We start from the raw sequence: 27634 nt of genomic DNA on the forward strand, positions 1-27634 counted from the left end.
CCTCCCAAATAGCTGGAACTACAGGCGTGCGCCACCATGCGCAGCCAATTTTTAAGTTTTAAGTTTTAAGCTTGCTATGTTTCCCAGGCTGGTCTTGAACTCCTGGCCTCATGCGATCCTCCTGCTGTGGCCTCCCAGAGTGCTGGGATCACAGGTGTGTTCACTGTGCCTGGCCACAGTTTGGCTTTTGAGTCACCTAAACCTGCATTAAAATCCCAGGATTTTTGTAACGATTACATGAATTTATATTTGTTAAGGCGCTCAGAGCTGTATGGGGTACATAATAAGCATGATACTAAGTGTTTGTTATAAACAAACAATAATAACAAAAAACTAGCTCTGTGACCTTGGACGTGTTACTTAGCCATTCTCTGACCTTCAGTTTCCTCAGATGCAAAATGGGAGACCATAATATTTGTTGTACAGATCAAATGAGATAAGAAGAGTAAACTATCTAGCCCAATGTCTGGCTCTTCATTGACAATCTATGTTACTTCCTTCCCTGCTTTGCTTCTAAATGTTACGGATACAGATGGGTCAATGTGTTTATCAATTACTTCTTTCAAAGTTAGAATGTGAACAGCAGGCTGAACAGCAGGTTTCCAGGGATGAATGAGAGGTGAGCTGGGGACACTACAAGACCCAAGAGTCAGACCCGGCATGTCTGGGCTCAGCCACCTGCCTGTGTTCACAGCCGTGTCCCGGGTACAGGCGTGTTGCCTACTACGCTGGGTGCTCAGTGAAATAGTTACTGGGTCGTTAGTGAGCTTTACCCCTCAGCACAGCACTAGCCAAGCACCACACAGGCAAAGAGGTCTTGAAATAAAAAATAGGAAGAACGACAAAGCCTGGGAGACAGAGAAGGAGAGGAAATGGTGGCAAACGGAGCTGAAATCCCATCAAGCCACAGCCCAGGGGAGTGGCAGTTTTAGACTTGAGTAGCACAGTTTATGCGGCGTCTTACATAACCCCACCTCAAAGATGCACCAGGATGAGCCTTGAAGTTGTATTATGGCGCGAGGCAGAAATCTGGCTGAAGGAATACAATAAATGAGCTCGGGGTAGGAGGTTAGGAGATGACAGAACATCAGGATTGCAAAATGATCCATTTTGCAATGGTTGTGGAGAAGGGCACTGCGAGGCTGGAGGAACTGCGTTCCAGGGCTGGGTGCAAACTCCTCCGGCTCGGGGATGCTGCCCAGCTTCCTCTGGACGCACCGTCCCCGAAGCCCAAATCACTTTGCAGCCACGACCCGTTCAGTCTCGTCACAGCCTGCCGAGCCAGGCTTGCTATTCCACAGAGAAAGAGACTTGCAGGAACAGTGCGTGCACGAGCTTCCTCTCCCCTCCTGCCCAGCCCAGGCTCGTTCAAGGAGATGCAGAGCAGGGACCTGGGCCTCCAGGCTCTCAATCTACCAGAATTTTCTCTCTGGGTGGGATCTGGGGGCAGCAGACGATAAAGCAAAGAAATAAAGTGAAATTTACTTTGTGAAAATTAAATCCTCACACAAACACTGCATCACGCGGAAGGGTATGGCCAACTTTAATTGCCGGAAGAGGGCAGTTCCTGGTGAGGGCAGTCGGAGGCAGAAGTGAAGTCGGAGAGAATGTACATTGCAGCCGGCAAAGTCATTATTTAGTAAAAACCAAGTTTCTAGAAGATTCTCAGTTTTCAAAAAAAGAAAATGGCCCCATTTGCATCTTTTTCTAGTGATCATCTCACTTTCCAATTCATTCTCCTCGTCCTTTCCTGGGCTTTAAAGAAAGAGTCTTCTAATTTCTCTCAACAGCCCAAGGGAGCGTTTAAGGAAATCGGAGTCTCTCCTGCCCTCAGGGGCCTGAGGGACTCATGCCCACAGGGTCCTCAGCCCCTGGGGCGGCTGCACTGATGCATTTGGAGGGATTCTGGCCCTGCTGCTCTCCCGTGGGGTGGTGTGGGGCCTTAGTGGCGTTTGCCAGGCCTCTCCTTATGTTCACAAGCCACCTGGCACAGGCTCATGCACCCTTTCCTCCTGTGGCTGTTTCCATGCAAGAGCGGCATTCAGGAGCCTATCCTTGGAATGCCATCTAGCAGCCTCCTCCGGGGAACAAAGAACATGTCTGATTACGGTCCACACTGACACCCTGGCCTGAGCAGGAACGCAGGCCTGGCTCCCGGTTGGTAAAAATGCTTTCTTTTCCCTGGTTCAGACAAGTAAATCTGCTGTGTGACTTGGGGCTCGAACTGTCTGCTGAGGCTGCCCTCCCAGCCTGTGCACCTGCCAGGTGAACGTCAGAACCCTGCGCCCTTTCCTGGGAGCAGCTCGCCCCTGCACAGAGGACTGCAACACTTGAAGCAGTGGCTCCACACCGGGGCAACCGGCCTCAGCCTCAGAAGCCCCCCCTGCCCCGTCCAAGGCACAGATGCCCCTGGAAGGCCCCACGCCGGCTGGAGGATGTGGACCACGACATCTTCAGGTTGTGTGAGGAAAGCTATTTGCCAAAGGGAGCCCAGGTGCTGGATCTTTAAAGCAAGAAGGTTCTAGACATTGGCAGAGCAGGCAGAGCAGACAGAGCAGACAGGGACCTGGGCCGCTGAGCTCCTCTGCTGCAGTGAGCACTCCCAGTGCACCCACCTCCCCACCTGGGCTTTCCCTCTGCCTGCCCACGCGTGAACTTAAAGCCCAAGTGGAAAGAAGTTAGCAGGCGAGGACCCTTTCCGTCTTGACCACGCCCCCGGGGTTCCCCCAGTACTCCTCACCTCGGCGGGGCCTGTGCTCCCATGTCAAAGCTGACAATCACTCTCAGGGGCGAAAGCCATGCCTGAGAACAGAGCATGCAGAGGAGAGGTGGCTCTGGAAGCCATGGGGTCCCCTGCACCACACAGGCCTGCCTGGACACGAGGAAAGCCGCCTTTGGGAAGTCCAAGGCCAGCGACGCCCTCTCTCAGGCCCGAGGCAGAGCAGACTGGCCTTGGCTGGCACTGCGCGGTGCTGGTCACTAGCGCACCATCTGAAAGCCCCTGGCTCTCCCTACAGCTCCGCGGTTGCGTATGTCAGTGAGCCCGGAGCAGGCGGTGCTGTGGGGAGTGGCCCCAACAAGGAGGGCATTTGGTGCCACGGTCCAAGCAGCTCTGATCTGGTAGCATCTCATCACCAGGCTAGCGGCCAGTTATGACTTGTCCCTTGCTCCCAGCCAAGGGCAGTGCTGAAGGCCTCGCTGATGAGGACAGGGAACCTCACCACTTCCTGCCGCCCTCTGAAGCAGTCATGACTTCACGGCCCTCATTTCCTCTTTCCTGAACGATAACAGGGGCTTCACAAAAGCCCCCAAAGCAGAGAAAACACAGTGGCAGCTGAATAACCACCCCACTGTTAGCTGATACCCTGAAAGTGCCAGCCACACCCTCTGCGTCTGCTGCAGGCGGGAGTCACAGCCCCAGACTGCAGACGGCTTGCTGCAAGGCAGGCTGCCTGGAGGTGGAAGCCCGTGGGCAGCGCAAGGTCGCAGGTGGCGCGGGCTGGGGGAGCTGCGTGGCGGGAAGGCTGCCCCCACTCTGGAAGTGGCACCGAGGCCATTAGGCAGCAAGTCTCTTGTACAGGGACGAGGTTCTGCATCCTTGGGATGGGGTCAGGTTGAGACCGGGGAGGGGACGAGGGCTCTCAGGTTTCAGTGTCACACTAAAATGCTGATCAGGAAACCTAGTCAGAAGCACAGTGGACTGGGCGAGAGAGTATCTGGGAGCCCCAGGGGTCCCCAGAGCACAGCCCACATGGGCCTGCAGCAGCACGACCGACTGCAGGCTGGCGGGGCAGCACTCCTGCTGCACCCTCTGCCTCCCTCAGGACCCGGAGCCGGCAGCGAAGAATCTGCAGGGGGGGACAGCCTCGGCCCTCGCTGCTGCCAAGACAGGCGACTCCAGGGACGGCCAGGGAACGGATGGAGTCATGAAAAAACCCACACTGGGGGCCCCAGTCTTGCCCTGTCAGGAGGGGCTCCGGTAGGAGTCCATTTCTGGCAGAAAACCACCCGATGAAGAGAGGGCAGGGAGGATGGCTCCGTGAAGCCCGAGCAGCTGGACAGGGGAGGGCGGACCCTGGGACCATTGCGGGAAAGGGGCAGGGCCTCGGGCGGTGCTGCTGGCTGCGCGAGGCTACGTAAGTGTACGTTGAAATTAATTAAGACAAATAAAATCCAAAAACATCAATTTCTTGGTTGCACGAGCCACATTTAAAGTGTGCAGAGCCACAGGGGCTAGCGGCTATGGTACAGACTGTGCACACGGAACATTCTAATTATCCCAGAATGTTCTGTCAGCGCTGGTCTAGAGGCTTCCTTCATCCCTTAGGTTTGAAATGCCTTTGGGTCCTAATTTGTCTGGCGACATGAAAGCAGGCCCTGAGGCTTCCGTCACTCTTATTCACGAAAGCTGGGCCAGGAGGCCAAGGGGAGTTTCGCTGGGACCATTCTCAGGCTGAGGGGAGGACGAACGGAGTTGATCACTGAGGGCTGCCAGGGGCATCCCCTTGGGGAGCGTGAGGGGCAGTGACCCAGCCGAGGGGAGGGCGGTGGGGCCACTGCCTCAGCCCCCATGCCCCCGCAGGAGCCTGCAGGAGGGGCGTTGTCAAACCTTCTGCCAGGCAGACCGACTCCTGGGGAGACGCTTGTATCCCTGCCTGTCCCTCACGGCCTCCTGCAGCAACCCCCACGTCCTTCTGAGACAGCGTCCCCAGCAAATCCCAGGCAGCCAGTGACATACAGCCGGCTCCCTCCAGGGCGATGCCAGCACGGCCCGAGACTGCCAGAGCCAGGGGACTGCTCGGCTCCTGCTGCTGGCCCTGAGGGACAGCAGTGTGGCCCTGCCACTCTCACCTCAGGCAGAGGTCATCTGGGACATTTAGCTGGCATTTCATTGAGGCTATAGATCAGTCTGAGGAGAAATGGCGTCTTAACAATATTCAGTTTTCCAGCGCATGGACACTGACTGATATGTCTCTCCAGTTATTAGCTTGTCTCTGATTCTTCTCTCTAAAATTCTATGGCTTTCTCTGTAGAGGTCTTAGCCATTTTTTTGTTAGATTTATTCTTAGGCATTAGGTATTTTTCAGTGTGTATCGTATCTTTAAGGGTATCTTAAAAATTTCTTTTGCTGTCTTTGCTGGTAAACTTCAGTTCACAACAGGACAACCCACCCCCTCAGCTGCCTTCAGAGCCTTCCAACCAAAACTTTCACTGCCGGCCACCTGGTCCTGCACGGTCACGCAGGGACAGGGACACCAGGCAGCTGTCTTGCCTCCAGGGAAGGTGTTTCCCCCGCTTTGCAGGACGTGTCCACGTCAGCACCACCATCACCCACCCGCTCTCTCGGACCAACCCCACGGAGTCCTGAGGTTTTGTGGGGGGCTGAATTTTTCTAAGCTGGTTTATATGCACCCCTAACTTTTGTGTGAAGATTTCTGTGAACAGAGTGTGGACATAGGGAGGGGCGCCTGGATGTAGGGCAGGGACTTTCTTGAGTCCGTTTTCCACGGTGTGGTGAGTGCAGATGGAAAGGAAGACATGGGAACAGCCACTGTGGTGACAACAGTGAGAGAAAGAAGCGAGCGGGCCCCTGGCTGCCGTCCCCCCCCCCGCCCCGCCCCCCGCCAGTCACAGAGACTAAAGGGCAAAGACGCAAACTCGAGCAGGGACAGTGTTGGATAACGGCCCCCCGGTTATGGCGAGTGTCGGTTTCCAGCTCCCTGCTGCCCCGCTGTCCTCCCGCTGTGAACCGGCGGAGCACGAACACGTGTGTCGTCTGTGAACCGTCACGCCAGTGACACACAGAGGGCTGCACAGAATCCGAGTGAGCGGCGAGACCGGGACACTGTTGTGGGTTTCAGGTCACTGTTAGCAGCTGCCGGTTCTTGGGCCAGATCCAGCTAGATATTTCTTCCAGAACTGTGAGTGGTTTCTGGTTTGGTTTTCTGCCTGAAGATTTTGGGGATGCTTTTCCTGGAGTCTATTTGTGAGTGAAGAAAAGAGCTTAGGGACAATCCAGGGACCTGGCTCCACTCCGTGCCCCCCTTATCCCTCCCTCGCCGGAAGTCCCCTCATGGGAGCTCGCGGGGGGCTCAGTTTCCCTTCTCTTCACCCCACAGATTGACGCTGGTGTGAATGAGATGCACATGGCCCCAGAATGGCTCTCTTCCTTTTTCGGGAAAAGTCTCTCTTCTTTTGTTCCGTGTTCTCACAATAGAAAACCGGGGACTGAGGAAGCTAGGAGGCACTGCACGCTCAGACCACCCCAACCGGTTACTTCCCAGGAAGGGGGCTCGTTCCTTGACTTGCAGGAGTTGGGCCGAGTGTCTTTCAGGGGGAGGTTCCTGTAGCTGTCAACTTCGCGTGCTTCCCACGGAAGGTCACGCAGTACCCCTCCTGTGCTCACAAGACGCGATTCTGCTGCAGGGCTCTGGGGACTGCCGAGGACACCATCAGAAACACACCTGAGTCAACTGTGGGATGACCCAAGACTTTGAAATATTTAAACCGTGTGTCTCGTCACACTAGATGAAAACGATGCCCGTTTCCCTACTGCGAGGACGTCAGCTGAGACCGAAGCGCAGCTTGGCAGGGACCCACACTCCTGGCCTCCCGGTCACGGGGCTGTGGGCAGCAGGCCTGTCGGTGCTCCTGGCCTGGGGCTTGGGACAGGGCCCCGTGCGGGAGACACTGTGGCCCTGAGGAAGGTGGCCAGGGCCTGGTCCTCTCCGCACCAGGATAAAATGTGTGCCCCTAAATGGGACTGGACTTGGACAGGAAAGTGGGAAAGAGCATGTCTGCTGCTCCGGAGGAGGCAGGAAGCACCGTGCTCCTCAAATCCTGCTTGCTGGGAGTCTTATTCTCTGCAAATCAGCCACGGTCCCCAGGCGTTCTTGAGTGAGGGGAAGAATCAGCATTGTGAGGACACTGTCTATCTTACCTTTTAAATTTCCCAAAGGTTATTTCCCTCTTTCTTAAAAACAGCCAGCAGAGCTCTGGCACGGAGAAGTGCTGGCTGACAGCTCGGCGTGGTGGAAATCCGTGGACTACAAGGTCAGAGGGGCTAGATTCCAATCCCAGTCCTGCCGCTGATTAGCGGTGTGATTAACACTGGCACTTCATTGCTCCAGCCGCACTTTCCTCCTCCCTTCAACAGGGGTGCAAATGCCCACCTCACAGGGTGTTTTGAGGATTACGCGCGACCATGTATGTGTAGTACACGATACGGTGTCAAGAATGTTAGCTGAATATGAATTCAACAGCCACGGCGGACCCTTCCCCACCCCCAATCAGTCCTGGGACATGTAAGAATTTGAATAAAAACAGGAGACATCGCCAGACTCCTCCTCTGGCCTCCTGCTGACTTGTGCTGCACCTGGGAAAACTACTGAAGGAGTGGAGGGCGAGGTTCAGAAAGCGGGAGGTATTTCCTTGTCTGTAATTGCACCATTTTCCTAGACCTCCTTCTCATTGCTCTCCAGAAGGTGCTACAGCAGCCAGGGGGCCGCTGAGTGGCCTCCCTCAGAAGTAGCTGCCCTTGTGGTGAGTCCCAGGCCAGTGGACGCTGGTGACTGCGACCTATCACACCGGGACCACGGCGCTGGGCGGGCCGGGAAGGGCACAGGTAATCCAGAGTGGCAGGCAATCCAACCCTCCCCACCCTGCCTCGTTCAGCCAATGGGTCCAGTCTTGTCTCGCTTACAAGGAGCAAAGTGACGTGCAGGTAACTGCTCTTCCTGCACGGGCCGGTGTGAGCGAGCAGGTGCCCCGGGGCTGGAGCCCTGAGCCCCACACGTTTGCAGCCCTGGCCAACGCTCTTACACGAGGTTGGTCTGTGGGGCTGGCAGAGTGGGCAGAGGGTAGAACAGAGCCTGAGCGGGTCTGGGGGCTGGGCCGGAGAGGTTTGGTCTGCCAGTCTGTGGGCACACTTTCTTCTAGGTTATGTACTGGGGAAGGGGGCCAGAGCGGATGGGAACTGGGGGACAGGGACTATCATCTGCCTTTGCGAGAAGGGGAGGCTCAGCTCCGGGAGGAATCTCCTTCCTGCACGTGCCCGCCAGGCCCAAGACCGTGAGCGGAGAGTCTGTGTCGAGGGTGGCTCTTGGCAGGGGTAGGAGTTGGAGCATTTGTCCTGGAGCGGGGGTGGTCCTTCACGACGCCTCCGCCCCATCTCCTGCTTTCACGCCTGCACCCCCGCCCTTCCTGCCCGGCCCTGCAGCCTGCGAGGCCTACCTTGGGTTTGAAGGCAATGAGCTTCAGGATCATTTCCACGGTGAAGAGGCCGGTGAAAAGCATGTTGAGGATGTTCATGGCGATTTTGAACAGGCAGCTCTGGCCGTAGTGCTGCACACGGAAGGGGAGCCGTGAACACGGGGCAGGGCTGCCCCCCCTCCCCGCCTTGGCCCAGCCTTCTCGGAGCCCTCATCTCAACAGAGATCCTCCTTGGACCAAGCACCGAAGGCCACCCACCGCCCATGGGCAGTCAGGTGGACTCAGGGAGCCCCCGCGCTCTCCCTGCTCTGCCGTCTCTAGAAACGGAGGTTGGCGGGGTTCTGTGCTCCTTCCTGATGAGCTGTGACGATTTTGGGGAGCACGCTGGCTCAGGAGAGCGGGCCCATGAGCTGGCCCCGCTAAAGACGGGCGGCTGTGGGACCAGCCTGCTCAAACCACACCTTGCTCGCCAGGCTCACCCCCTCCACTCTGCGTTTGCTCCCCTCTGCCTTCCATCAACTCAGAGTCCTGCAGGTTCGTTCCCAAGGCCCCAGAGAGGAGCCCACTGCGAGAAGGGACACTCGTCTTTCTGCCTCCCTTGGCGACCAGGAAGGGGCAATGAGCTGGCCCCGCTGCTACCTCACACTTTCTACCCTCTCGCAGCTGCCCGCTCGCGCAGGCGTCGCGGGACGGGCCCCCTGGGACTGACCTGCATGGCCAGGCAGATGGTGTTGAGCAGGATGAGGACGAACATCAGGTACTCAAAGTAGGTGGAGTTGACCACGTACCACACTTTGTACTGGTGCTGGTTCTTGGGGATGTACCTTCGCAGGGGCCGGGCCTTGAGGGCGTACTCCACGCACTGCCGCTGGGAGGGCGGGGACAGGAGAGAGCGGGGTTAGCCACCTGGAGGAGGAGGTGGGGTGGCAAAGAGCGTAGGATGTCGATGAAGTCACACGCCTGGCGGTAGGATCTCCAGAAGCCAGAGATACCACCTACTGCTCTAGCTCACTTACAGGTTTGAGAAGGCCTTTGGAAAATGTCTGGATTTTCTACCACTCCCTTAATCAAGGAGGAGTCCCTTCTAGTCCAAACTCCTTGTCTAGACCAGAAACGAGCGCGTGTCTCTCTTTCTCACCTTGGCAAAGCCCACGTGCTGCTCTGCGGGGAGCCGGCACGTGACGCCTGTGCACTTGCCGACTGACCGAGGCTCGGTCTTCCCACTGGCGAGTCCCTACGCCACAGACCCAACTTCTCCTTCCCGTCCCCAATCCATCGTCCTTGTTTGCCGTGTCCACAAGGTCGGAAGACACAGCCTCCGACGGGAGGAGATCTGGGCTGACGGGATGCTCAGGCCTCCAGCGCAGGTCCAGGCTGCTTCTCTGCACTGCGCTCAGATCCCCAAACCAGGGGCCAGATCACCCCTGCCCCTCTCGCCCCCTCAGCCTCGTGTCCAGTCCCTAAGCCCCCCACTGTCACCTCCTCCTATGCTCCCACCTCCACTATCAGTGACCTGACACTGGGCCAGGTCTCATCCGTCATTTCCACCTTCTAACTGGCCTCCCTCCTCCCTGTTGCACCTTCAACCTGCAGTCTGCGCAGCGGCCAGAATGACGCGTCTAAACCTGAGACGCAGACATGGAAACCCACAGGGGGTTCAGCCGCCCAGTTAGCGTCATGCGGACTGTCGTGTCTGACTGCGCCCTGTCCCTTCCCATAAGCAGTCCTTACTCGCGGGCAGGGATGCGTCTCCCCAGGGACTCTCCCCGCCGGGAACCTAGCTAGGGAACGGACCTCGGTGACTGCACCTACGTCCCACCCTGGCAGCCCTGTGAGTCACCGACGGTGCTGGGGGGTCCTTCACGGGCCACCGGAACCTGCCATAGCACTGGGCATCACCATCTCACTCCCACTGAAGCCTCTTTCCTCTCCCCACCTCCTGCACAGGCCTCTGGGTTTTACTTAAGAAACCACAGAAGAGTGGTTTCCCAAAGCCCCAGAGCTCTCTTGTAGTTGTAGTTTCTCCCTCTGTTACCAAAGGTGCCACCCACGTGGGCACTTCCTAACTTGTCAGCTTCTCACAGGGCATAAGATTCTTTCCACAGGGCCGATCACAGAGGATCCTTAAGTCGAAGCTTAACACATATTTGCTGGCTGGATGCGTTTGCCAGAGCTGGGGTTTGCGGGATTTGCATTTCTTTTGCGCAGGCCCCTCCAGAAGACCGAGACCGCGTGTCTACACGGCCCTTCGCTCTCTGCCGCCGCCGTGGCCCGCGGCCCTGCTTGCCCCTTCCCAGGAGGCTACCTGGTTCTTGTCCAGCTCGCAGTTCTTGTACTCCTGCTCGCCCTGCTCCTGGAAGGTGACGATGACGAAACCAACGAAGATGTTCATCATGAAGAAGGCGATGATGATGATGTAGATGATGAAGAAGATGGAGATCTCCACGCGGTAGTTGTAGATGGGGCCCTTGTCTTCCGTGTGGGAGTCGATGGAGCGGTAGAGCAGCCTGCAGGGGAGACAGCCCCACAGAGGGAGCGGGAGGAGCAGTGTCACCTCTGCAGGGCGATGGCACCGCTCCCCGGGGATCCCTGGGATGAGGGTGCAGGAAATAGCTCTAGGCTGGAGCCAGAAGGTCTGGGCTCAAGTCCCAGCCTGGCCACTTGCTGGCCGTGTGACCTTCAGCAACGTGCTCAGTTTCTTTGAGATTCAGACCCTTCCTCTGTAAGAGGGAGACAGTAATTCCTGACTTTCCTACGTTGCAGGGTAGTTGATAGGAGGTATACGAAGGTGCTCTGACACTGTGAAAATCCATTTAAACGTAACATAAGTCATGGACATTGATTCCAAATATTGGAGATATTGGTCAATATTGAAACAGCTTTGCAAACTGGCATGGACTCAGAGCATGTTAGAGGGAACATAAAATAAATCTCTCTGAGAGCAAATATCCAGTTAGATAAAAGCACTGACGTGACAAAGCTCATTCAGATCATCGGCGGTGGTTTGGTTTTATACCTAAGCGGTTTACGGACGCACATTGTCCACCGGGGCCTGCCCTGTGCCCCACGAAGCTTGTCACTCTCGGCGGTCAGGGATTATCTCCTCCCTCCTCTGCAACCCTGTACGGTATGTGGCTGTGCTCTGGGCATGATCTATACTTTACCATACAATAATGGCGACTCTCATCTAAGACCCATGTGCTGTTGTTGACTTAGAAACATTTATAGGATTTTCTGATTTTTACATCGTAATTTCACTGGAATACATACTGGGGGAAAGCAGGTGCCCACACAAAGCTATCTGGAGCACGTGTGGAGAGGCGCCTGGCAGGGGGTCAGCGTGTGAGGCCACGGCGGGCCGGGCGTGCACAGCCTCTGCTGTGGGGAGGGCCACGGCTTGCCCCCACTGAACGTGCAGACAAGGCTTTCTCTAAGGAGCCGGGGCAGAGACACTTCAGCCGTCTTCGCCCACACTGAGTGTGGCTGGGAGTGGCCATCTCGAGTCCCATGGTGTTTGGTCAAAGGGCCCACACTGGAGAAACGCTCCCTGTGCCCCACTCCTGGGTGCCATGAAGGTGGTGACAGAGACCCTGACATTGTGGCTCTTGCTGAGGTTGGAAAGAGAGCTAAAATAAAAGCTCAGTTTGGCTGGAAGTTTCTAAAATGGTGACATCTGGTTGGGCATGGTAGCTCATGCCAGTAATCTCAGCATTTTGAGAGGCCGAGGGGGGAGGACTGCTTGAGGCCAGGAGTTTGAGAACAGCCTGGGCAATGTAGTGAGACACTGTTTCTACCAAAAAAAAAAATTAGCTGGGTGTGGTGGCACATGCCTGTAGTCCCAGCAACTCGGGGGGCTAAGGTAGGAGGATCGCTTGAGCTCAGGAGTTCGAGGCTGCCACAGGACTCTGGCTTGGGTGACAGAGCGAGACCCTGTCTCAAAAAATAAAATAAAACGGCAACATCTTCAGTAGTGACTGTGGCCTACAGGTGGTTCTGGACATACACCTTCATTGCCTGGGGAGGACACAGGTAGGTAGGACTGGGCAGGAGTGTGGGATATTGACAGGTACCAACAGAATTTGGGGACTGGCTGGAGGGCCCCTGTGTTGGCCCTCTGATGTTGGGGGACACGGCCGTGGTCTGCTCACTCACTCTGGCCACCCCTCGAAGGTCGAGACCGTGAAGAGGGCCATCATGGCTGCCAGGACATTGTCGAAGTCGAACTTGCTGTTCTCCCAGCTGCGGGGCTGGATGATGGGGTGGTCAACCTCCCCGTCCTTGTACGTGATATAGTTGCCCCTGAGAGGACGAGAAAGAGTTAGTTCCGGGCCCTCCATCCCTCCTCACTCCTGACCCACCTGACCCCCTGCATGCTGGAGACCGGCCAGGCTTGAACCTCGGCGTCCCAGCCATTTGGAAGTACCTCAGTGCACAGAACCTTCAGGAACAGAAAATGTTACGTGTCCTGTCAATCAGACCAGATGACATATGGGTGAGAGCCCCGGTGCCACTGTGGTCTGAGGAAGAACAAGCTGTCCATCCGCTCTAGCCAAGTCCCCAGCCTCCCAGGTCTGACCGGCCAGGGCGCTGGCCGCCCTCCCGCCACGACTCACTTGCATTCCGCCTCGGTCTGCTTGGAGCTGTCCGAGCAGGTGTAGAGCTTTCCCTGGAGGGCAGAAGGGCAACGTGATTAGGGATGTTCATTGATCAATGAGTCAATCAAAAATGATTCCTGAGCATCTCCACAGCCCGGCACAGTGCAAGCGGCTGTGGGTGGCGTGCAGAGTCCGGACGGGGAGGACAGCACTGCACGGACAGAGAGCGGCACACACAGGCACTCAGGGCCACAAGTGCCACCGGAGCGCAGAAACAGAAAGCTCCAAGCCGTGGAGGGTGGACTCCCTAGGAAGGTCTCGAGAGGACGGGAGGGGCAGAGCTGGGCTCGGAGGGATGAAGGAGATGGAGGACGGCAGACGTGTGCCTGGTGGTGGGGGGCGCAGGGGGAGAATGCTTCGGGGGGAGAACAGTAGAACCCTTAAAGGGTTCAGGCAGGAAAGAGCAGAGCCCCAGGAGAACTCCAGCCTGCTTGTCGCTGAGGGGCCTTGTCAGCCAGCGGCGGGAGCTGGCTTGGACAGGCGCAGGGCTCTGGAAGCCGGCAGTGCAGGGAACACGAGGCTGCTGGTAGGAAGTCACAGCTGTGGGTTTTCAGCAAGTGACTGGCATGGAGGTTCCGGAGGATCAAAGTCCCTCTCCCTTTCTTGCTAGGAGGAAGGGGAGTGACCTGGAGGACAGGCAAAGCCAAGGGGGCAACGGGCCTCTGCTGGGGGAGCCAGGCCTCCTTCCAGCCATGTCCTCCTCTGGTCTGGGGGCTCGAGTCGGGCTGCGCGTGGAGGTGACATCCATGCCAAGTCTGACCAGCCACTGTCCTGTCTTGGTTGCATCCACCAGTCCCCTTGCTGGGAATGCTGACAGGAGGGGATGGCCGCAGGGCCACAAACCAGAGCCAAGGCCGTACCTTGAAGAGCTGGACCCCGATGCAGGCGAACATGAACTGCAGCAGTGTGGTGACAATCACGATGTTCCCGATGGTCCGGATGGCGACAAACACGCACTGAACCACGTGCTGCAGTGGGACGGGGGCAGGGGCAGAACGCAGCTTCAGGAGGTGGCTGCAGCCCGAGCTCCAGCCGAGCCGCGAGCCTCTCCAGGGAGGTGGCAAGGCTGCCCCTTTGCCGCAGGGGACAAATCAGGCTGAGGGGCAAAGCAACCTCCCCAGGGTCACGTGGGGAGTGATGGGCCCTGATGAGACACAAAATCCCCATTGGACACTAGTGACTGCAAGGACAAGAGCCCTGCTAACTCCCCATTTTATAGCAGTAGGAAGATAGGGACCACATCCCTGTGTGGGGGCACTGGGTTCCTACAGGGCCCGCCCCGCGCGGCTCCGCCAGCGATCAGGTTCTGAACGCTGCCTCTGTGACTATGCTGCTCGTCATGGAACCAGGCCGTGCAGCGGGGCCAGTGTCCAGGCTCCAGCCCAGCAGCCACTTGGCCTGACCGTCACCCCTCCTCCACTCAGCCCTCGCTCCGCTGACCCCCAGGACAGAAGAAGCTGCGTCGCACCTTTAGCCCCTTGGCCCTGTTGATGGCCCTCAGGGGCCTGAGCACCCGCAGAACCCGCAGGATCTTCACGACATTGATGGCGCTGGACCTGGGGGGAGAAACAGGCAGGTGGTGACTTCCCCTGCGTCCGCTGGAGCAGGAGACAACGTGCTGCGGGCACGTCCTGGCAAACCTAGAGGAGGTACAGTCTGTCTTGGGGACTCTCCCACTCTGGGACCATTTTCAACTCACACGAGCCTGGAGCTTTCCCCCCACACGAGCCTGGAGCTTGCCTGTGACCCTGCTCGTGAGTAACATGGAAAGCAACTAATCAGGAATCGTAAGCAATCTTCTGTGCTACTCACAGGGCACCTGTAGGGTCAAAGAGGGGAGGCTCGGGGCAAGGCCACCTGAATTCAGACCCCAGTGTGGTTGCCTGCCGGCCAAATCACCAAGGACAAATTTCCTAACTTTTCTGTAAAATGGGGCAGTGATCAGCTCAGAAGGTGGCTGCAAGGATTAAGTGAGAATTTTATGTGAATCATCCTGCCATGCGTGTGCTTGGCACGTCTCGGGAACTGAATAGCTGGAAGCTTCGGTTCTCATGCCTGCTGAAGACACCACTGCACCTGAAGCAGCGCTGCACTGACCGGGACGCCAGGCTGGTGGCAGGAGGTGGAGGGTGGGGGCGGAGGTTTCTGGGCGCCCATCTCCATCACACCTGTGTGCGAAACCCACTCCGCTTCACAGCACATGCCGGGCTCCAAGAAAGAACGGTCTCCGCACCACACGCTCCACGCACCTGGGAGGCCAGGGCCAATGAAGCCAGAGCCTCTGGGGGCCCCAGGCTACTGCTGCTCCCCAGGGGCGCAGAGGCAGGGGGAGGCAAGACACTGGACGGTTTGTGGAGTTACGTGCTTCCCACGTGGGCTGATTTACTGCGCCAGGCTGGCGAGCAGCTCTGAAGCACGCTCCAACCTCGCGCGCTGTCGTCTGATGGAGACACCCTCGCGAGCATCTGGAGAGCCCGATGTCCCCTGAGGGGCCTGTCAGCAAGGCTCGTCTCACTGTGAGACCAGGCGATGCACTGGAGAAGGAGCTGGCGGAAAGACGCCGATTCTCTGGTGCGCGGCTCTTTCCCTCCACGGGATTCCAGGGGTGTCGCTACCTAGCACTGCCTCTCCCACAGCAGCTCTGCGAGGGAGGCAAGTTTGCACGGAATCACGTGGAAGGGATTTAAAGGCCAGATGGGGAAAACACAACTTAAAGGGGAGGAATTCCTGGTTCAAGGTTAAATAATGATTTAGCAGTGGCGCTCGGATTAGAATCCAGACCTGTAGGCTCCCGGGCAGAAAATCTGGGGTAATTTAATTGATGATCACAGAAAAGGGTCTCTGTCAAGGCCCCATCCCTACCTGAGCCCGGCTGACCACGACAGCACCCTTGGGAAGGGGGGCCCAGGAACCCTGGGACTTAAGCCTTTCTCTGCCATCGTTGTGACCCTGAACAAGTCTCACGATGTCCGGATCCTCAATTTTCCCACCTATAAAATGGTGATAGCAACACTTGCCCTACCTACTCCGTGGTTTGCTTTTTGTGAGGACCGTAGAAGAATGTGTGTGGGAAAGTGCTTCGAAAGTTAAAGTGCAGGATTGACGTTATCAGCTTTTAGAACTTGGTAGAAACTAGTAATCAGATCCTTTTAAACCCGCAACCTTGGCTGTACAGGGAAATGACCTGGAAAGCTTTCATTTCTACCACATTTCTAAAGCCCAGACTGTATCCCAGACCAATTAAGCCAAAAACTCTGGGCCTGGGATCTGGGCAAATGTCTTTTTTTTTTTTTTTTAAGCTACCCAGGTGATTTCACTGTGTAGCCGAGATTGAGAACAAGTAATTTCTCTCTCTCTCTGTCTCTCTCGTGCGCGCGCGCGCGCGCACACACACACACACACACACACACACACACACACACACATCCACACACACACACGTGCTTTAGCTGGAGAGAGAGGTGAGAGAGAGCAGGAGGGTGGACCAGGGGGGCGCGGCAGGCCCGAGGGTGCCGGGCAAACGGCGAGGAGGCAGGATGGTGCTGGAGCACCTGTTTCTTAATAACTGGGCCGAGCCCTGCCTGTCATAGCGGAACCCAGGCATTTAAACATACTCCTGCTGGATCAGCATGGCCCCAGTGTCACAGCATCGAGGACATGGACACAAGAAGTCAAAGCCGCCATGCGGTACAACCTCAGAGGCCCAGCCCATTCTCATCAGTCACGCTGCGACGGCCCTGGGGGACAGCCCTACTCACTGTATGCCAAAGGAGATGAGGGACACGCTGACCACCAGCAGGTCCAGGATGTTGAAGTAGTTCCGGCAGAAAGAGCCCTTGTGCAGGAAAGCCCCGTAAGCAGTCATCTGCGGGGAGGCACGGAGGGACACGGGTGTGAGAGGCCCTCGCCGAGCTCCAGAGACCCCCCTCACACCACCCTGTCCTCCCACAGCATTCCTTGGGCAGGCCCCAGCACTCCAAGAGGAACAGGAAGGACCAGAGGAGATGCCAGGCCAAGAAAAGGCTCTGCAGCCACCACACAGCCGCCAAAGAACCCCCGGCTCGGGCCGTGTAAGTGGCTCCTTGCACCCATCGGACCAGGCCAGACTCTTCAATGCTACATTCAAAGCCCTTCTGGATGGGCCCACTACCCCCTGTAACTGTGCACTGCTCCTGCGGGCCCCGTGCTGACGCTGCCCGGGCTGGGTCTCCCTGGTGCACACTTCCCAGCTTCCTGTCCAAGCTCTCTCGTCCTCGGCCAGCCAAGGGCGCCAGGCGTCTGGGGGAGGGAGGGAGCATGCCCAGCAGGATGACCAACTGTCCCGGTTTGCCCTGCCTGGACTCAGCCGGCTTTGTCACTGGAAGTCCCCCCATCTTAGACAAACTGGGCACTGGTCACCCTAGTGCCCTGGGAGGAGGCCTACCGACAACTCTGGCAGTGAGCCTCCCTCCCCTCCCAGCCTCGGAGGGTGCTGCGGTCCATGCCAAGCACTCCACACCGAGTCTGCTGTCCGCCTGCAGACCGCACTGGGCCCTGTGTGTTCAGAGGGGCAGCGTGGCGCAGTGACTGACAGCACAGGCTCAGGCCAGACGGCCTGGGTTGGAACCCAAACTCTATCACAGTTTATTTGTGTGACCTGGAGCAAGATACTTAACTACTCTGTGCCTCAGTTTCCTCATCTGAAAATGAAGACAATGGTAACACCTCCATATAGGGTCGTGAGCATCAGTGGAGTAATGACATGTAAACCACTCAGACCCCCACCCTGTGGAGAGCAAGCCCCACGCCAGCGTAGCTGTCACTAGAGCTTGGAGGTGAATTCTGGGTTCTTCCTGTATGAGGGCAGTTCTGTTTCCTCATCTGTAAAGCGGGGAGGCTCACCCAGGAAACAATGGGAAAGCCCTTTGAAAACTTTTAAAAAGAGAACATGTGAGATGACGATTGTCACAAGGCCCGACCTTTGTTACCTCCCCAGAGCCCAGTATAAAGCCGTGCGCTATGGGTGCCCAGCAAATAGCCTTTCCAGCCCTCCCCGTTCCGCCGACTTGAATAGGGGCCGGTGGGCACCCGGGATGAGGGCTGAGAAAGGCCAGGGCTGCGGCGCACCAGCCAGAGGGGAACACGTGGGGCTGCGGGTTGAGAGCGGCCCCCGGGTCATCCAGGGTCCAGCTTTTCTCTTTGCAATCAGAGCATGTCCAGGGCAGCGTGTCCACAGAGCCATTGAAAAGCCAACACAGGGGGAAATGGTCAAAAATAGCTCTTGCAACCTAATTCCTTCCATTTATCTCTTGCCGCAGGGGGTCCTGGGGGACTCAGGCACCTGTGTTCTGCAACGGTTTTTATAGGTAATATAAAAAGTTGCAGGGGAATATAGCCACAGCTCTCTTCTGAAGGCTTGCCGCCCAGGTCCTCAGAGCAGGCCTGAGACCTGAGCCTGAACTTGGGCGGTCCGTAGCACGTGCTGACCCGGCAGGCCTCTGTGCCTATGGAGGGCCCACACTTTGTCCAGCCACCTCGCTGCCAGTCTTAGGGGAGCCACTGGGTCTGAGCCCTTCTCGCTTGGGTCTTCTGAGGCGACTGCCGAGCCCCAGCACAGGCTCTGCACGGGGGCAAAGCTTGCTTGGAGGGGCGGACTAGTGGGGCTCAGGGTGCCACTTTCTGTCCTTTGGTGTTGGGCTCCCGTTTTGTCAGGGAACCCTAGAATGAGACCAGCACCTCAGAACGTGCATGTGTATGCACATGGGGTGGGGACACGCACCCAGGGCAGGTCAGAGGAAGGGTGGCCGGGGGAGAAAGGGGAAGTGGATGCTGGAAAAATGGGGCATTTACTCAAAAGTCATCTGAGGCCTTCAGGGCATCAGACAAAGCCAGGCTCAGGGACCCAGGGCAAAGTGTCCCCCCTTGGCCCTCTTTTTCTGCTTGCCACCCCTGGCCCCAGCTGCCTAAACTCTAAGCCGTTGCCCAGGAAAGGCCTATTGCTGGGCGATTTCCACCCGAGGACAGAGGAGGAGTGGGACGTAGGCACGCCAGCTCTCTGAGCTGGAAGGACAGAAACCGCCGTGTGCAGCCTCGGGCAAGCCCGCCCTTCTCGGCAGCCTTCTGGTCACTAACTGTGCCTTATCTTTTGTAACTTCCACTCACTGGTCCCGATTCTGCCTTCTCCCTCTTCTACGTGACAGTCCCTTGCGTCATTCAGGCCACATGTCGTGGTCCTACAGGCCTTTTCTTTTTAGGGCCCAACACCCCCAGGTCCTTCAACTGTTCCTTGGACAGCCACAGCTGTCTGTGCCACAGCATGACGCCAGGCCCCTGGCCAGGAAAAGGCCCCCCAGGAAGGAGGTGCAGGGATGTGCACCGCGACTGCAGCTTCTTTTAGGAAACACACTGAGCACAGCGGAGAGCAGAAGGGGGGGGCAGGTAGACAGAGAGGGGAGGACTTTGCCATGACAACGCTTGCCGAGACCTCATACTTCTGCTCGCTTGGCAATCTTGAAGGAGAAATAGCACCATGGAAATCCACAGGGGAGCTCTGTAGGAGGGTTCTGAGAATTGGCCTCAGAGCTCTTCTTGTCCTGGGAAAGCACTCTGGGGGTCCCGTGCCTCCCAGAGTCTGGCGTTCGGGAGTCAGAGCATCTCACCAGGGAAAGGGGTCTCCCTGTGGTGCGTCTCAGCACGGCCATGCAACTCTGCGTTGCCTCTCCCCACCTGCAGATCTACTCTCCGGCATGAGGGGGAAATCCGAGCCACGTGCTCTTGGCCAGCTGGACCCAGGAACAGAGGCTGGGGTCTGGCCAATTGAGCCCCCCTGGGATAAGGACACCGTGGAAGGCACACAGAAACCACTCTGCCCAGCTTGCATCTAGATGTGGCCAAGCTGTTGTGGACACCACAGGGCTGGCCACGACGTGGGAGTCTCCTTGGCTGGCAGTGGCACGTGGTCAGGCGTGGACGTTGGCTTGCTTCGGCCACAGTGATGGGATGACAAGGGAGCTGAACTCCTTGGGAGGGGAGTCGCAGGCTAGTCTCCCAGGAAGAGGGTGCAAAGGCTGAAGCGTGGCTTTAGAGCCTTAACCCTTCTGTTTGGGGTAAGGGTGAAATCTACCCTCTTTCCTTGAGGTCTCAGAACTCACAGCCTGAATCTCGGGTGACCTGGCTTGGCAATGCATTGGTGTGGAGGCTCCGAATTACACTGGAAACACTGAGGGATACTCTCTCTCATCCCAAGGTGCTCACAGGTGGGCTCTGCCTGTTTGGAGGGCAGCAATGTTGTACCAGAGCCAAGCTGGGCCAGCAGTGGGCAGGGCCGGGCCTGTGGCCTGGAGTCTGGGCCTGGGCCTGGGGGATCCCACTCAGTCCCAGCTGTCCCACACTGTACTTCACTCCCAGCACGGTTTCCCTCCCCACGCCTTGGGCAAGGGGCACAGTGACAGAGGTGTTCAGCAGGTGAACCAGGGCTCAGAGGTAGCCTCCAGCTGTCTGCTGAAAGCCCTCAGCTGGGAGCCTGGCTCTAGCTCTTGCATTAGCCCACGATCTCTGTCATGTGGCCCTGACCCCAGCTCAGGCCAGATGCCTGCTGCAAGTGCTGAGGGAGGTGCTGGGGGTGGGTGTCCCCAGAGCATAGCTGAAGCCATTCTCTGACACCCCAGAGGATCTCCTCCTTTCTGAGGGTGTGTAGCATTTCCTTGGGGCAGGAGGGCAGGAGAGCTCAACATGGGGCCCAGTCATCAGTCAGCCAGAGCTGGTGCGTGCAGACATGTGTCAGGGCACTGTGGACAGCTGCAGTGCCAAATCAGGAACACGATGGCATCAACGTTGGCACAGCCAGCTGCATGTCCTTTCTAGGCCATGGACGCTTGGTGGTGGCCGGAGGGAGGGACTGTGGTGGGGTCTGAGCCTGGGCAAAGCTCACAGAACAACGTGAGGGACCCTCATTCTCCTAATTTCAGGCTTGGGAGTGAAAAGGAGAGAATGAAAGAAATAGGAGAAAAGACACAGGCAGACGGAGCAGAGACAGACAGAGACAGAGCGGATGCATCCCGCAGGGCGCATTACCTTAAGGATAATTTCTAAAGTAAAGATGCCAGTGAAGACATAGTCTGCGTTGCCTAGGATCTGAAAAGTAAGCACAGTTGGATTAGTGGCTCTGAGAGTGAGGCCGACAGCAGCAGGGGCCCGTGTGTTAGCAGCAGCAGGCGGCAGAGAGCTGGTGCTGGCACGAGGGCAGGAAGAGCAGAGAGGGATGGAGGGGCTTTACCTTCAGAGCGATTTCAATGGTGAAAATGGTGGTAAAAACAATATCAAAATAAAACAGAATCTGCAAGACAAAAAGGACCGGGGCAGGAACAGGGTGGGGGGAGCAGGATGGGAGTCAGTGGATGTCCCCGCGAAACGGACGGGAACGGGGCGGGGCGAGCGGCACACACGGCAACACAGCCCAGAGCGGGCCGGCCTCCGCAGCCCAGTGGCTGCCCACGAAGTCCCCAGATGGTGAGGGGGCTTCCAGGGTGGGCCCCAGCTGGTACTGGTCTGGGCAGTGTCAGGTTGGAGGCTTAGCTCATTAATCCAATTTACTTACAAACCCAAACCAGCCCACTAGGATGCTTGTCAGAAGGGCAGAGAACAGGGCTGGTCTTTTTGCAGGGAGATGTGAAATGCGTGGGTGTGACTGAGCTGGCCAGCTGCCGACGTTGGTCAACATCTCTACTGGGCATGGGAGGAGCATCCGCCAGGTGAGGGCCACCCAGGCTGAGGGCCAGCTCCAGAGTTTCCTGTCTTTTTATATCTCAGGTGAGGGACCAGGCATGGGGCGGACACCTGCTGGCCTCAGTGAGACAGCCCTGGACCGAGCAGGCTCCAGCACCACCCACAGGCTTGGCATGGCGTGGCTTTAGATCAGTAGGCTCCTCTGCTCATGCCCACCTGGTCAGGATCTGACAAAGTTTTGAGGTTTTAAGATACAGCAATTCTTAAACTAGTCTTTAATGCTGTTCACCAGAGCCTTGGGTGGGTCTCCCAGTTTGGATCTGCTCTCTAGAAGGCACCAAGGCTCTCTCTTTTACAGCAGGTCAGCCTTGTGATTGGCATCGCCCTGCCCATGCTCCCCTCGTGGCAGAGCACACGGGAGAAGGGCGGGAAGCCAGTGGGCGTGCTGCTAAATTTGCGGGGAACTAGAGCCCCGGGCAGCAACCACAGGGCAACAAAAGTCCTGATCGTTGCCGATTACCCAGCCAGCCTGGGGCATCTGGGCACAAGCTCTCTTACTTGCCTGTGGTCCTAAGATGGGTCTCTGTCAAGCCCTAGTCCCTTAAAGAAATGTTCCTGGTGCATCTGAGGATGAGATTTGGAGTTGGGCAACTGACTGAACAGCTACGTCAGCAACAGAAGCTGTGGGCCCAGGGGAAGGGGTGCTGGGATAACGGGCCATGCCTACGTGGTTCCTGAAGGAGGCATGCTGGACAGGGTCCTCGGCCGCCAGGGAGATGCTGCTGAGCAGGATGAAGAAGAGGATCAGGTTGGTGAATATCGTGTCATTGACGATGCGGTGACACTGGAGGCGGAACCTGCACAGGAAGGAGGAGGAGAGACGTCAGGAAAAGACGAGGGGAGGCAGACGCCAGCTCCTCCCGTCTGCTGCAAAAGCTGCTTGCTGGTTTGGGGAGTGGCCCTTGAGCCCGATGTCTTACTGCTGCCAGGTCGCTGTCATTATCACCCGCCAAGTCTCTCCAGAACTCGGTCTAGAGCACTCTCACAGCCAGTCACCTTTGACATTCTGGAGGGTCACGTCCGAGATCGTTGGAAATCTCTGAATTTCCAAATACTGCTGTGACATTAACACCTGGCTTTTGTTTGGGGACTTGTTTTCCCTATCATTGAACAAACTCATTTTATGAAACCCACTTCCTGTTTCTATGCGTAGGGAACAACGGAGCTACCTGGAGATGAGTCTGCTGAGAGGCCAGCCGAGCGACTGCGTGATAGCTCAAGTGTGCAATTCAGTCCCCACCTCAGCACAGCCGGAAAGAACGATTCATTTGGGCCTCAGGGTGCCCACGGATAGTAGCACAAATGTTAGATTCTCGAATGCCAAGGTAACTTGTACACCGTCTCTTCTCGACAGCAATATGGGAAGGAAAGTATGGGTGCTATTACCATCCTCATTCCACAGATAAAGCACTGAAACCCAGGAAGGAGAGGCTTGCCCAGGCACGCAGCCGTGGTGTGGGCCAGCTGGGGCTTGGCCCGGGCCTCCAGACTCCTCTCCTGGCATCACGGTGGACCGAACGCTCCGAGAGGTCCTCCCGCCGCAGAAGCACCGAGTCTTGGAAAGGACACTCTCGGAGAAAATCCGGTTTCATGAGAATTAGGAGAGGCCTGCAAGGGTCATCCCCTTCAAACCAGCCAGCCCACCCGTGAGCGAGGTCTGTGTGCGGGTGGCCGGGAGGGCAGACCTGCCTGAGGACGGCTGCTGAGAACAGCAGTGCTGCCCGGAAACTGCATCTCAAGCCGGGGGTGGGGTGGGGCGGGGCGGGCAGGGAAGCCTGGGACGTGCAGGCTGAGCTGTCCCCACGAGAGGCGACTGGAGGAGCCTCCCGATCCCACTTTGAGTCCACAGGACTCTCACCAAGATGGAGCACTGAGGTCAAGATTGATTGAAAAATCATCAAACACACAAGAGGATAAGGTGAGAATCAGAGGAAACACCAAATAAGAGATTTAGACCTCCAAAGATGGTGCATATTGAAAATACTAGATACAGAATATAAAAAATTCAAAACTGTATTTGAAATAGTCGATAAAATAAGGGACTTGCTCACAAAGAGGATGAATCAGCACCAACTATTAGACATAGACAGATGGAGCTGAAAAATCAAGCAACAAATGGAACTGACTGAAACAAAAACAACATAATGGTCAAGATAAAAATAATGGCTTGCACAGTAATAGGGTTGAGAAGGGAAATGGGAAACTAGAAGGCAGATCTGAAGAAATCGCTGGGAGTGCGGGAGGAGAGGCGAGACGACAGGGGCAGGCCACGCGCAGAGCCGGGCCGGGCTGTGAGGGTCTGGCTGGACGTCGTGCTGCGAGGAACAGACAGGCACGGAAAGGCAGCACTTTCAGATTAAGGCTGCCAATTTTCAAGAACGAAAGAAAAATATAAATCCACAGATCTAGGAAGCATGACATAGTCTAAGCAAAATAAATGGAAAGAAATCCATGCCTCAACACGTGGCAGTGAATCTGCCCAACGCCAAAGGCGACAGAAGTTAAAGGCAGCTATAGATAAAGGTTAGTTCCTCACGCAGGGACAAGCGTTGGGACGACAGCTGACCCCACAGTGGAATAATGTCCTCCGCGTGCTGAGGGACAGGCACTGTCAGTCCACAGTTGTGTACACAGCAAAACTGTCTTTCAAGAACAAGAAATGAAAATAATTACAGATACTTATCTGTAGAGGTCAGGTGAATTTACTGTAAAGGAACAAGAGGAACTGCTACAAAATGTATTTTAGGAAGAAAGAAAATGTTGCAGAAGGATAGACCAAGCTGCATGAAAAAATGGTGAATAAATAAAATGTTGAGTTGTATATAAATCCAAATGCACACTTTCTATATATGTCATGATGATGATAATAATAAAAATATGAACTTGGGTTAAAAATAAAGCTTAGGACTAAAATATTAATCGACAGTATCATGTAAATCAGGAGGAAATGGGAGTCAACGTAGCCTAAGGTTCTTCTATTGCATAGGACGAGCTTTACAATATTGCTTACATTTTCTTATGCTAATAGACTTAGTAATTTATCAATGTTCATCACCAAAAGCTGAGAAATAGAGTTTACACATTTCAAGAAGTGAAGAGAAAAATAAACACAGATCTTCTGATTCAGAATCCAGGATACTCTGACCTAAATCAGCGTCTGTTTATACAAGCTGTGGGGAGTGGGGGAGTCCCAGGCCCCATCCAGGGGTTCGGGGACGATGCGGGCACTTGCTGGGCTTGTGCTGTGAGAGAGCAGAGCCCACTGTCCCCACCATCCCTGCCCACCTGTTGCTGGGGCTGAAGACGAAGAAGGCACTGGCTTCTGGCATGGGGACCGCCTTCTCCTTGAGGTGCAGCTCAGACAGTGGTCGTGGGCGGGGGCCGACAGGCATCTCTGGCTCCTCCTCATCCTCTTCTGTAAGGAGAATAGCACTGTTCTAAACAACTCCACCACGCCCACCTATGTTCACCACTGTGCCCCCGACTCCCAGAGACGTCCTCCCTGGCAGAAACCAAGGCATCATGGTGTCTGAACACGTAGGGCACCAACCACGACAGACCTGCTCTGCCCCTGTGGGTGCTGTGGGAGCCCATATCCGCTAGAGAAAGACTCAGCAGGCCGTACGCAGTAAGCTGGGTTTTAAGTAGGGTGACCAACTGGTCCCAGTTGGACCAGGACTGTCGTGGTTTTAAAACTGAAATTCCCACATCCAGGGAACCCCTCTAGTCCTGGGCAGACCGGGCTGCTTGGTCATCCTAGGTGTAGGGACTAGAAAAGGTGACCAGTGAGACCGGGGTGTTGCCAGGTGTTACTTGTCTATCAGGGCTGCAGGTGGGGGAAGGGTTGGCTTAGTCGGCTTGCGGAATCCCTTGCAAATAACCCCACCCTTGGAAGTTCCAGGAATTTAAAACCAATACATCCCCAATTTCTGAAACTACCAAAAAGTCATGTGCTGTGGAGATGACAGGACAATACTGCTGACCACAACAGGCCCTTCTTTCAAAGGTTTAGACACTGATACCAATTAAAGAAGCTCCTTTGTCCCCCGGCCAGTGGCCGCCACTCAGACAGCTTCTTCCCGCTCCCGCCAGCACACGCCCCCGGCAGGAACCACGCACAGCCTGTTCTGGCCAGATGTGTTTAAAAGCGTTCAGCAGAGGAAGGGTGATGGCATGGAATTACGAGCTGGACTCCCCAGCCAGATGCCTGTATCCACGTCTTGGCTCTGGTTCTTTCTGGCTGTGGGCATTTTATTAGTCTCCGTGTGCCTCAGTTTCTCCATCTAAGGTGGAGCAATAATGATAATACAAACAAACCTCGGAAGGGTCCTGTCACACTGCAACTGCTATATAAGCGATAGCGGCTTTTATTACGATCCCTACCTGCGGGGAGACTGAGCCCGTGGGTTGGCGCTCGACCTCTTTCTCAGCCTCACCCCCATCTGCCCCTGCTGCCTCGCCAACCGTCCACTTGCACCAGGCTCTCTGCACACTCGCTGCGCTGGGCTGAATAGTGTCCCCCGAAATTCGCACCCACCTACAACTTCAGAATGTGGCCTTATTGGAAATAGGGTCTTTGCAGATGTACTCAGTTATGATGAAGTCACACTGGCCCCGAACCTAATGACTGTTGTCCTTGTAAGGAGAGACTCAGGGTCGCGGGGCACATGCAGGGAGGAGGACACGTGGAGACAGAGGCAGAGACTGGAGCGATGCAGCAACAAGCACAGGACTGTGGCAACCACAGCAGCTGTGAGGCCAGTGAGGATTCCTCCCTAGAGCCTTCCAGAAGGAGCAGGGCCCTGCGGACACCTTGATTTAGGACTTCTGGCCTCCAGAACAGTGGGAGATACATTTCTGTTGCTTTAAGCTTTGCAGCGTGGGGTCATCTGTTAACCTCGCGCCCCCCTGCTTGGACTGCCCTTGGCCCTTTCCTCACGCTCCCCCTCCCCGCTTGGCCCGCCCTTCCCCCCTCTCTGCAGAGCTCACAAGCACCACCTCTGCAGCGGCCCCCTTCGCCCAGCTTCCCTGAGTCCCTGGGCTCCAGGGAATGACCTTCCCGTGAGTTCCAGCAGCACCCCGGCCCCCAGAGCCATGGATGCCTGATCCTGGGTGCATCTGTCCCCCTCCACGTGCTCAGGCCCTGGAGGGAGAAACCATGCCTGGCGCACAGGAGCCCTGACTTCTTGGTGATAGTTAAAGTTCCGCATCCTTCATGAGGAAGGGGATTTTGCAAAAGATGAGGGTCAGGTGGAAGCGGATCTGGCTGGAGAAAGACAGTTATGGGAAGCTCATATGACGGCCCTGGCCGTGCTTCTCTGCACTCTCTCCCCTGGTTAAAAGGAAGCCAGGTGGTGCAGGCAAAGGTATCTAGCACGGGAAGTGGCTCCTTACCAAACAAGAAGCGTTTAGGGACCCAAGGCTGCTAAACCAGCAGAATGTGGCCTCAATCAGAGCCTTTCCCAGGGCAGTTAGGGCTGACCAGCAAGGTCACGTCTCAGCAGAAGGGAGGCACGGGTGAAAGACTGCGGACAGGCCAAGAGTTGGAGGGTTTCTGACACTCAACCCTTGTATGTAAAAGAAAAGTCTTCTACTTAAAGTAGAATAAGTAAAACCAGAGATCACCTAAGTCATGATATTTATAAGTGAAACTGAATTGAGAAGGATCTCAGATTTCTGCCTAGGTGTTTGTATTCTTCTCAGTTTGCTCGACATGCCCCAACACTTTCTTACTATGATAGTTTGATAACAGGTAATTCTATGCTTGCTGTAATCGTTTATGTGTGCAGAAAACTGTATTTCTAGCTTTGTGCTGTTCCTGCTCCTGCGCTCGCCGGCCCCCTGTTCAGGAAGTCCTGCCCTCGTTTCCGTCCCGGGAGGAGCGAGATAGCCGGTCCGCTCAGACGCACCAGCTCAATCGCAGCTAACGCTCAGGAGGAGACGATTTCCAAAGCACAGCTCAAATTTGTAAGGCAGCAGCAGTTTGTCAGCGTGCGAGGCTCAGC

At 56.2% G+C, this 27634-nt stretch overlaps 1 protein-coding gene across 2 annotated transcripts in view; it reads right to left on the bottom strand.

The window, feature by feature from the left end:
- CACNA1C (calcium voltage-gated channel subunit alpha1 C) overlaps positions 1-27634 on the bottom strand; it is a 581627-nt gene that overhangs the window by 69637 nt on the left and 484356 nt on the right. For both annotated transcript variants that reach the window (XM_045554647.1, XM_045554646.1), the window contains 11 exons: positions 24915-25044; positions 22297-22426; positions 21121-21180; positions 16625-16731; positions 14335-14422; positions 13727-13834; positions 12825-12877; positions 12364-12510; positions 10517-10718; positions 8921-9079; positions 8233-8343 (listed from right to left, as the gene is read on the bottom strand). In XM_045554647.1, the coding sequence (XP_045410603.1) occupies positions 8233-8343; positions 8921-9079; positions 10517-10718; positions 12364-12510; positions 12825-12877; positions 13727-13834; positions 14335-14422; positions 16625-16731; positions 21121-21180; positions 22297-22426; positions 24915-25044 (1295 nt within the window). The remainder of the gene's footprint in view (positions 1-8232; positions 8344-8920; positions 9080-10516; positions 10719-12363; positions 12511-12824; positions 12878-13726; positions 13835-14334; positions 14423-16624; positions 16732-21120; positions 21181-22296; positions 22427-24914; positions 25045-27634) is intronic.

Source organism: Lemur catta, chromosome 6 (genome assembly GCF_020740605.2).
Source record: "Lemur catta isolate mLemCat1 chromosome 6, mLemCat1.pri, whole genome shotgun sequence".
NCBI classification, from domain to species: domain Eukaryota; kingdom Metazoa; phylum Chordata; class Mammalia; order Primates; family Lemuridae; genus Lemur; species Lemur catta.